Source organism: Sylvia atricapilla, chromosome 2, assembly GCF_009819655.1.
Source record: "Sylvia atricapilla isolate bSylAtr1 chromosome 2, bSylAtr1.pri, whole genome shotgun sequence".
In the NCBI taxonomy this organism is placed as follows: domain Eukaryota; kingdom Metazoa; phylum Chordata; class Aves; order Passeriformes; family Sylviidae; genus Sylvia; species Sylvia atricapilla.
Window position 1 is genome coordinate 92341795 of NC_089141.1, and position 11457 is coordinate 92353251.

The 11457-nt window shown below is 34.0% G+C and overlaps 1 protein-coding gene across 1 annotated transcript in view; it reads right to left on the bottom strand.

Moving 5' to 3' along the window:
• Positions 1-3476: 3476 nt before the first annotated feature.
• PRKX (protein kinase cAMP-dependent X-linked catalytic subunit) overlaps positions 3477-11457 on the bottom strand; it is a 55205-nt gene continuing 47224 nt past the window's right edge. Inside the window, exons 6-9 of the mRNA XM_066313835.1 lie at positions 9937-9994; positions 7713-7790; positions 4680-4828; positions 3477-4260 (exon numbers count right to left, since the gene is read on the bottom strand). Coding sequence (XP_066169932.1) covers positions 4703-4828; positions 7713-7790; positions 9937-9994 — 262 coding nt within the window. The 3' untranslated portion in view covers positions 3477-4260; positions 4680-4702. The remainder of the gene's footprint in view (positions 4261-4679; positions 4829-7712; positions 7791-9936; positions 9995-11457) is intronic.

Consider the following 11457-nt stretch of genomic DNA (forward strand, 5'->3'; position numbering starts at 1 on the left):
TTGACCCAAGAGAAGGAATTTAACACAAACAGCTACACAAATTTTGTTATAAGTGAACTTTTCAAGTTTTGGTGGAAGATGAAATAAAGGGTAAGTTAGGTGTGCCTGACATTGTAAGAATACTTTTCGTGACATTGTAAGAGTACTTTTCAATGCTCAAAGAAATAGATTGAACTGAGTGTTCTGGACAGTGTTCAGGTCATTAAGTTGTAAAAATGCCAAAGCAATTAGGGTCATATAATCAAAGTTTAATGAGAAATCCAAGTTAACACTTTTGATTATTGGTGCACTTCCTGAAATGGTTTTGAAAATGTACTTTTTGGTGCTTCTTCAACACCATCTGAAATCTGTTCTAACACCTGTGTCCTGTTCTGAAAAGGCATAAAATTTGAAAAGAAGGAACAGTTGTTTTTCTATTCCTCTCGTCTCCCCTTCACCATTTTCTTGAATGAAGAACCCAAATCCCCTCCTAGCATAAATGGAAGCAAACTAGGTTTAAACATTTGTAAAGATATAAAGTTTTATTAAATGAATCCAGATTTGACAGCTATTACATTAAATTAAACAGCAATAAAGTTTTACTAGGGTTTATGTACAGATCACAGTGATTTATCATTGTGCAATGAGGGCTGACTTTGTAACTTTGAACAGTACTTACACGTGAGCTACAACAAGCAATCAGCAACACACAACATTAGCCCAAGTGAACCTTGCAAGTTGAGCAGTCCAAACTGATTATGCAGCACACAAATGCCTTCTATCCCTACCACTACTTACTAGACAACAGAGTATTTATAAAGCAGTCAAAGTTTGCCATAGAAAAGTGCAAAACATGGGAAGTCTGTACACAGTACAGTACAAAAAGGAATCATGCTACAGTCATTGAAAGCTGAAAAATAATTCTATAGCATAGGAAGCACTGCATCACAACTCTTCTGAATGGCAAGCAGATGGGCTGAGGAACAGCCCTATCTTCATTGCTTTCAAAACTGTAAAATCCCTGTTTATCCATTTAAACATAGTTTAGTACCTATATTTGATCCATAACAATGACTTTCTACAGTGGAAGATCACATTAGTTAAAGCTCAGTAGCACACATATTCATTGATCAAGCTAATTTACAGGAAAATCTACAGCATGTTCTTCATTGAAATCATGAAGCATTTATATCATTTGGTTACAAGGCAATTGAGTTTACAATTCATGTCTATCACTTAAAACCTCAGACTGGGCAATTAAAAATATATATATAAAAAACTCAAAAATAAAGGTTGTTTTTTAATGTTTAACATTCTTGTTCACTGATGTAGAATACCAAAGGCCTATGGGCTCTCTTGCAAGACAAGTCCTTATGCAACAGTCTATATGCAAAAGTACATTAACAGAAAGAATCAAAATAAAATTAATTTCAGAGAACACCCTACTTGAATACGAACTAAAAAAATCTTCTAGTCTTCTTAAAAAAATCCATAAATCCAGAATTCCTAGTGCAGTGTTTACCTGCATGAGCACTCAGAACTACATTAATGGGCCACAAAGTCCCAGTAAAGACTTAAAGCAGACTCACTTGTGCAAATAAATAAAACAGCCAGGTAATAACACCTCATTAGGTCCAGAACTGTAGAGAAAATAACTGATAATTTAAAATAATGCTTAAAAATGTTTGGGTTTTATTTTTTAATTCCGTACTTTAATTAAAAAAAAAAGGAAAGCAGTTTTGTACTAGAAAGCATGCTGACGAGGTCAGTAGTTTACCTGTATGTACACATGGCTCGGAAACAATGTAAAGTATTAATGATATTGTATTCACTTCCTTAGTCTCCATCATAATGAGTGTCTGTGTGTCCACTGCCAGCAATGGGTAAGATTCATAAAAAGAAAATCCACTGTCTCCTGTTGTTCAGGCATTCAACACTTCTAACTTCTAAATTACCCAAATCGACTTCATTTCCTCAGATCTGAAGACTTAAACAGAGAGCAGCTTTGAAATTTGAAAAAAAATTCCTATATTTAGCACACTTTCTTGTTGCAGTATGTAAATTTTCAAATATGAAACTGATGTTGTTTCATATCAACTGATGATGCGAATACCGTAGTATTCATATCAGAGTCCACAGAATACCGTAAGCTTGCACATTAAGAAAACTTTCAAACTGTTTGCTCCTCCTTATGCAAAGTAAGATGTGTTTTATGTGTTTCAGTTTTTTTTCAATTGATTTAGACTAACTAATTCCACAGATACAAATATAGTGGGCCAGATTCACTTTTCCAAGAGAATATGGCACTTACACAATGTTAAAACTGTAATTTCCTATGGATTGTCCTGTATTTCATTATACATTCCTACACAATATTTACTGAGTGGCAGCTGGGGCCATCAAATTGCATAACATCAAGACAGCTTTGTGATATTTCAGAATTATAATTTTGAAATATCCTAATTTTGTTACACATTGTGCATTTTTGCCAAGTGTTATACAATCTATTTAAGTAAGACTTGCTTTATGAAGAAATAATCTAATACCCTGGAAGTTACAGATTCTCGATAACACCTCTGTACTGTTTAAAAAAGAAAAAATGAGATCACTTTTCCACAAAGAGACTCCAGTAACACATCTGCCAGAAAATCATGAATATGGTAGTTTCAGTAGCAGTTACTTTGTAGGCAATTCAAGATTTAGTTTAGAAAAAAAAATCTTTGGCCTACATTTTTTATTGCTTTCAGATCAAAACCATGGAGAGTAGTTTTTGGGAAAAACTGTCTGTATGATCTAATTAGACAGTATGTAGAGCCATACGTCATAGCAGTAGAACTCCAAAGAGCTGATGTCCTCTGAGAAAAAAAAATTGGTCTAAATATGATAATTTCACTAGAAGTTATCTACACCCACAACATCCTAAAGGATGTAATTGCTTTTTGTAATTGAAGCACTTCAAAATCAACTCCCTTATATTAACAAGTATCACAATATGGAACAAGAAAAAAAACCAAAAAAAAAGAGATTCTGACTGGTATTCAATTTACCTTCATGTTTTTGTGCATCCATATGTATAGATACATACATGCGCACATACTGATATTCAAAATTAAGCAGTATTGCAAATAACTCCAAAACACAGTGTGCTCAAGCTGCTAGAAAGATGTTAGCATCGGATAAAAAAGAGACCCTGCATCTCAAGTTCGAACTCTGTACATAGGACATTGCTGGCAGCAGGGACTAGGACATTTTCCAAAAAGGAGGAGCAGAAAAAGAAGGCTGTACTATATATCAGTCTTCCCTCTGATATTCAGAAGCGTTTAGCATTCAACAACTATTTCACTAATGAAAAAGGCCTGTTATGGCTCATGCTTTCCATTTGGAGAAGATAATCAGTGTGTGAGGGAACAACTCCTGTCAGAGCCAGTCAAAGCCCCTTCATCAGGATGGACTGACTTGCAAATTTACAGCGCAAAATTAAAAAATTTTATTTTTCATGTGAGGAATCGCATTTCAGACAGTGTATAATTACTCAAAATTCTGGCTTCCAAAGAGATATAATTGTAACAGAAGTTCATAAATTAGCCATTAAGATGCATCTTAAACAACAATAAGACATGCCCTTGTCTTTCTGCTTTCAAGTACTATGGTTGTAAGTGTGAGGCATTGGAAATTTTAGGTACAAATCTTTTTTAAAACATAATTATTTTTGTTTTTTACAAAGAATTATAAAATGTATATAAGATGATGAAAAACTCATTTATCCTTTTTTAAGACTTTTATTCCTAAAGAACTTCTTGAAAAACATTATTTGAAAAATAAAAATCATAGACTCTGCAAAGTACAAAAATTTACATCTTTGCACAATTCCTGTGCTTTAGTTGTACTGTATTCATTATATACATATATACTAATTTGTGCTTTTAATACACAAGTTTAGTATAAACTTATAAAATTAAGTCTATGAGTTAACTATGCAAAAAGGATCTGGGAATAGCAGGAAACTTAATTCAACCATAAGTTAAAAAAAAAATCCTAAAAATATCATTTTAGTTAGTCTACTTCAGAGCAGACTATCATTATTACAATTTACTAAACTAAAGTCAAATGTTTACAGCAAAAAATTATTCCTGCCTGCCTCCATCTTTTTTGATATTTATTATATACTAATACACATATCTAAATGCAGTATCATTCTTAGCCACAAAGGAAATCTTCCTTTACATCTGAACTCCATCGTTCTTCAGACTTGCTCTTAGCACTTCAATTTTCTTCCAGTTTCTAAGACAAAAAAAAGAACACGAAAACTCAAGGTGGACTATTTGAAATCAGTAACAAGTACCAACCTATCGCATTTATAAGAGAGAATATCCAGGGTACAGAATTAATCTGACAATCTTACTCCTCTAGAGTCTGCATTCTTAGTAGTAAAACCTTATAGTTTTATCTATCACACTTTCTTATCTGTCAAATCAATCTAGGTATTTCTTTTTAACACACTCTTTTAAAAAATTTAAGGACAGAAGGACTTAAATATCTGTATGCAAATAAACCTTCATCACTGTAGGAAACCAGATCCTGTGAGGTAAGTGATTTTTGTCACTTCAACCCATTATGAATCAGAAAATGTAATTTCTGCACAAGGTTCTCACTCAAAGATCTGCAATGCTTTCAAGGGCACTCTTGACATTTGCACATACCTTGTCCAGTGTAGATGTTATACTCAGAAGTTCTTGAAAATTTCTAGATCTTTAGGAGGTACCGGAGGTATCTTGTTCCAGTCATCTTCAGGATAAGCTTCAAAATTGGAAGTATCCCCATCATTGGATACTTTGGGCACTATGGGAGGCTAGTCATAAGAAGCACAACAAAAATGTTAGTGGTTTCCTCAATGAGCTCCTCTCCATCATACTATTCTGTAAAAGATCTAAAAAACAAATGGAGTAAAGATTTACTGTTCACCTTTACCCTAATAATGAATGGCATGAGAGACAGAAGCTCGCAGCAACACATACACATTCCCACACTTTGTCAATTTTACACTTAAATGATGTGGTTAAAAGACACTTAGATTAATTATTAATACATTCAATACAGATACCTATTTTACTGAGCCACTAGCTTCTTTTCAACTAAGAATCTCCATAGCAGCATGCAAAACTGCTACCATATTGAGGGAAAAAGCCTCCTCTTCACTGCTTTCAAACAGATTGATTGCTTTTAAAGAGGTTGAAATTACTAATTTCTGTCTACCAACTGTGCTTTTTTCCTAACATAGCAATTAATTCAAGCAGGTAAAGAAATTGCTCCACCATAATTCATTTGAAAAGGATGGCTATAAAAGCAGCCGAATTCAAATGGGTTGTTTTTATGAAACTTGAAGGTACCAAGACAAGCATCAGGTTTTTTATCTGTTTTCACAGAGGATCCTTTGAATTTCTAGCATTGCTCATCAGCTTCACAATACCTGTAGTTTTAACTTGTCTTAAATCAGGGGATTGAGAATCCTCTGCGCTTCTGGCCACAGACTATGAGATAAAGATCCTTTCAGGAACATTTCATTAATTGCAGGTGTTAATGAAGGGTAACCCCCTTTTCCTCTCTCAAGGGACATTTATTTCTCTATCCTCTTCTCAGCAACTGAGAGCTTAACTATCATGCTGCGTCCAACAGAACACTTTTGAGTGAGAAAACCTTATGGACAATCACTGAACTGGCTCAAAGTGATACCACAGGCAAAACTATATAGTATGGCAAAATGCTTTTCTGCATATCTTCAAAAAGATATAGAAGTCTAGCTTTCACTGGCTCATGAGATCTTATCTGATCTTTTGGGCTTCTCAAAACAATGTCATCATCAGTAGGTTTTCAATGGGACAGATGGGTCGCCCTAAGATAGTATTTGTAACCTTCAGCCAAAAGCAGAGTCCCAATTTTGTGTCTGGCAGTCACAGTAATACTGTGTAGCAGCTGAGGAAAACGTGCAGAATATGCTCTGCCCCACTGTGGGCAGTGCCTGGTACCCCTCCTCCCTGTAAGCATTTTGGCAGAAAAAACAGTTTTGTTAAGTGACACACAGAAAGAAAATATAAAAGAAAAGCGAGAAAGGATGATTAATGAAATTATTTTCTCTCTTTCAGTCATTATTATTGTTTACATGCTATTGATATTTAAGACCTTATTAGGACCATGAATCAATGCCTCATTTATACATGAGACAAATTCATGCTTTTTACAGGGAAAATGGAGCATTGTGTGCATTATTTCGTATTTTCAATCTCTTCATCAGTATGAAATTGTGAAAACAAATTTTGAAGAATATAGCTGCCTCTAGAAATAACCAAGTAAAATTCTGATCCACTTCACATCCCTACTTTTAAGTTTAGTTCAGCACTATCTCATCTTCTAAGAGGTTAATGGAACCATCACAAAGACCAAGAAACAAGTTTTGTATTCGTAATAATCTGAATGCTATGGTGACTCTTTTTTGACTAATTTTTTAAATAAAAATGCCAAACAAAGGATGTTTGGACCTGAGACATTTGCCTGTACATCTAACAATCATTTTTAATACTCTATGTTTTTTATTGCTTTGGTTGTTATAAACTTCAGAGTTTATATGCTAATAAAACAGGTACTCATCCAGTTTGTGTTCTTTGCAGGTTCCAGTAAACAGAATTTATAGTTCATACCTACAAAAATTTGACTTCATTACAGTGCATATACATAAAACATCAACTGGGTGCAGTAATGATTAAAAATACAACAAACTCACACATTTAAAACACTGTAAACTTATTTTTCCTAAAGAGAAAAGTCCCCTACAGCTTTGTATTAGATATTGTTTACAAGAATACATCAAGAGCATTTTAATATTGTCTCTTTCTCTCTCTTTTTTTTTTTTTTTCCCTCAAGAACTCAAGGTATCTACTTGGAATTTATGTGTAATAAACTAATGCAAAGAAAAGAAAAAGAAAAACAAATGCTTAATTGGTACTTGATTGACTGCATATGGTAACCCAACCTGTCCTAGAGAAAATCACTGGTGTAAGGAATTGTACAAGTTAGAAAACTCTGAGGAAGGAAAGAAAGAAGGCAGTTTTACTTCCAAAGGACTTTAAAAATATTTTGCTTTGTTGATAGCTTTTGCAAACATCTGCCATCATACAATACTAGAATTCAGTGCTATTAAAAAGTATGTTGGAATTACATTCATAAATCCTTCTCTTTCATCTTCTCTCTTCTTCCTATTCCCATGTGCTTTACTTTTTATTAAAACATTTACCTGAAGTGAACTTGGCACAAAATTTAAAGCCCAGAGTAAAATACTTCCATATATGTAAGGACAAGGAAAAAAAGAAAAAAAAAAATCAAAGCAGCAAATTATCAATCCCCTCCATCTCCCCAAATAAAAAAACCACTTACAGCAAGTAATCACTTACAAAACTCTAAACCTGAAAACTAACTTTTGTATTAACTAATCAGCATCAGCAAATTAAAGCAGGGATTTTTTAGACAGTTTGTATATAAACAAAAATGCAAATAGACACACATACAATTAACTCTGCAATGCCAGAAGGCACATATGCATTTAATTACTAAGTGTGCATATAGATACGTGGTTATACACACACAAACACACAGATGCAACAGCCAACAAACCTTCAACAGATCAGCTTAAATGAACAATGATTTCTCCTTGTGATGTCCTATACAGTATTTGCAGAATGTACCTTTAGTCTCTTTTGAGGTACAGCATCCCAGTCTATAGACCTGAACCATCGATGTCTCTTCACATCATCTGCTCCATTCTTTAAGGAAAGAAATCAAAATAACTATTTTTTAAGCTACATGTATGTCAAACCATGAATTTCATTACAAGGACTGTGATACCAAAGCAGACTAACATTCTAGCCTTTTTTCTTGTTTTCAGGTGACAATCATTAAAAAATTCTAAAGGATAAATTCATAGTATTAACTCCCTAGCAGGTCCTGAGTTCCAGCAAAAAACCACAGCTATTTTTGATGTGGGGTTTGTTTAGATTTTTTTCAGCATTCTTCTGACACAATGGAGATCAAGAACAGGCTTAAAGTATCCACAAAACCATTCACTACAGTCTTGTTTACATTAGTTTTCTCCAACATTTTAGGGAATGCCTTCTATTCAGATATACTTTCTAATTCTTGCGCAAAAACAAAAGCAAAAAAAACCCCCACAAACAAACAAAAAAACAAACAAAAAACCAACCAAACAAACAAAAAAACCCCACCAACAAAAAAACCAGATGAGGATTGATGGTGTTTAAAATAAAACTAATCTCTGGGAAGCACATAATTTTTTCAAACATTACACATATTTAATGCTGACAGCAAGAGGTTCTCAACTACTGTTATAGAAGGAAATATATTAAAACATTTGTTTTCATTTCAGATACACAGTTAAAGGTGTATTTGCCTTGTAATGATTACTCTCTCCGGGGTGCCTGCTTTATTTATGTACATAAGAGAAAAAAATGTCTCTTTTTTCATTATCAGGCTTGTTTAAAGCACAGACTTGTTCTCAAGGCATTAAGCACTGGGGAAAAACAGTTGGTTCTCTGTCTCAGACCTGATCACAGGACAGCACTCAAGATTATACCATGCACAGCTCCACAAAATGAAGCACTATCACGCATTTAGGTTTTTTCAGATTTATGTGGACTGGGACATTCATATCCAATGAGGCATCAAGGAGAACAGTACCATTCTCTCAAAAGCAATGACTGAACGCTTCAAGAGGAAGTGTTCAGTGGAACTTACATCTTTTTAAACCAATTATGATCATGGAAAAGGATCAGACACAAGTCTGACCTAGTGCTCCCACTCCAAAATCTGCTGTTAATTAGAACTAGTTTTGATTTAAGCATTTTAGGCAATTGTGGGGAAAACCCCAAAACAAACCTAAGCAACCACAGACAAAAAAAATCTCCCCCAAACAACACAAAACCCAGCCAAACACATTTACCAAAGCCCATGTTTGAATAAGTCAAGATTTGCCTTTGTTCTTGTTTTCCTTCAAAACTGTCCAAAGACACAAACGTTTTCACTGGTAAATGAGTTTAAAAATTTTCAGCTTCAGAAATCCTCCTGAAAAGCACTACAAAGGATTCTGAAGGATAAGAAAAACATTCTTGCCAGTCTAAGTTTGTGCCATAAAAAGGCTCCAAAAGAAAACACCGGGCAGCTGGTTAAAGCATTTATACTTATATCATTATGTTAAGAAAACCCTGGATAATTGTGCACCTTTTACCTTCTTGACCTGTGTTTACCATTCAATGTGCTTTGGGCCAAAAAGTAAACCTCTAACATACCTTACCCAGAGAAACAGAAATCTTAGATGTCTCTAAAGAAATGAAAGATTATGCAAACTAATTTCACTATCTACTGTCTTTATAAAATCTGTTCAGATTAGGGTAAATAATTCTTCCTGGTGGAAGAGTATTTGACTGTGCTTAATCAGCCCCACCAAGACAATGACCAAGTATCATAGTGCTACATCCTTACACTCCCAAAAATAATTTTTAAATTTCAAATTTGATTAGTGCTCCTTCTGGGACTGACACCTCCACAAAAAACAGAACCAAATGGGGAGGCTGAATATCATGTTTCAATATCAGGACTTAATATCATGTTTCTGGTTTAATCCAGGTTTTCACTTTAATAAATAGGGTGGTGGTAAGGAGAGAGGGAAACCATCATGAAGAGTAGCATTAATCCAAACAGGAGAACGACTTTAAGAAAAACAGAAATACAGAGGTTAAACTTTGCATTTTGGATTGCATAACCCAAGTGATATATGGGAAAAAGTAATTGTTTCATGTTTATAAAAAAAGAGCTCTCTATGAAGAGCTGGTCTATAGCTTTCCTACAGAATTCTTTCAACCTTGTGTTGTGTTACACTAAAGATTTTACACTGACCTTCATATTTCCTAGTCGTCTTGTTCTGTCAACCACAAGTAGCTTCTTAATAAGGTCTCTGAAGTAAAGAAAACATGTTCTCTGTTAAACAGAAGCAATTTATATTTGACTGTCAAGTGTTACAGAGTATAGACATGCTTCCCTTTGACCCATTCATTTCCTTCTATTTTAGGATATTTAAGAATAAACAATAAAAAAGAATCTAACAGAGTTCTTGCATGTTTCTTTTACACTCTTCCAAGAAACAAAAGAAAAAAAACTTCTCACTCTCTCCTCCCCTACCCCTTGTCAAGTAGCACCATTTTGTTCTTTTTATTTTTGTATTTTGCTGGACATTCCAGGTCTCAAAATGGATCTCAAATCTGTTTTGCCAGAACTCAACACTTATATATATTAACAAAGCAGATAAAGCTGTATCCTCATCTTTATGCTAATTATCCAGGGAAACCAGGGAAGAGCTAGTCATCTGCTTAAAACTAGTAACATCTATAATTTCACTGAAAACAAAAAGGCTCACTGAGATATTGGTTCATGGAACAGTTCTACATAAAGCTAAATCAATATTTTAAAATATTAAAATAAGTTTAGAGACACAAAACTCTGCAATTTTAGTAGCAAAGTACTTCAAATATTAAGCCCCAAACAACTATGACATAAACAACAAGTACCAGAATTTATGGAATTAGCTTGATTACTTAGGAGTCAAAAGAAAAATATGGCTTCATATTTCTATAAGCAGTTACATTTCATCTCAAAGAGTATTTTGCTATTTTATTTTAGAATAATGGCATTCTGGACTAATTGCATGAAGTACCAATGACAAGAAAGAACAAAAGTTTAGCCATATTTATAATCTCAAGTAATCCTGAGATATGGCTAGTTCCAATTTTTAACAATATGAAAGGTAAAAAAAAAGTCAACAGCTTTATTTACAGCAAATAACACAAACGTAACAATGACACACCTGCCTCCCTCCATCCCTACCTGTAATGTCTACTATCCCTCTCAAAAATAGCACTGTGTCACCTATCCTTGAAATCACAAAAGTGCCTGCAGAAAAAAACACATGAACTGAATTTGCTAGACTATTTAAAAAGCTATTGCATTCAGCAGGCATACGATCCTAAAATTCAACCTCGGAAAAAAATTAAATTATAGGAATACAAAAGTCCATGTAGAAAGCAATTTTTGAAACTCTCATGATTAATTCAGACAATCAATATTTGAATTAGATTAAATCATGTGACCAACTTCTTTTACAGTCATCTTTGCAGAAATACCCCTTTCTACTTCACAAAGACCATTCCTTATGGAAGAGGCTACAAGGATGCCTATAAGTACACTTAAAACAGAAGTAGAACTGCAAAGAAATCCAGAAACCCAAAAGAGATTCAGAGAGTTTGTGGCCAATGACACTTCCCTGTTCCAATAAAACCAGACAACATTTCATGGAACATTCTTGGCTTGCTTCAAAACTTCTTCATAGAAGTTGCTTCATAGAACAGTTAAGGGATGAGCTTA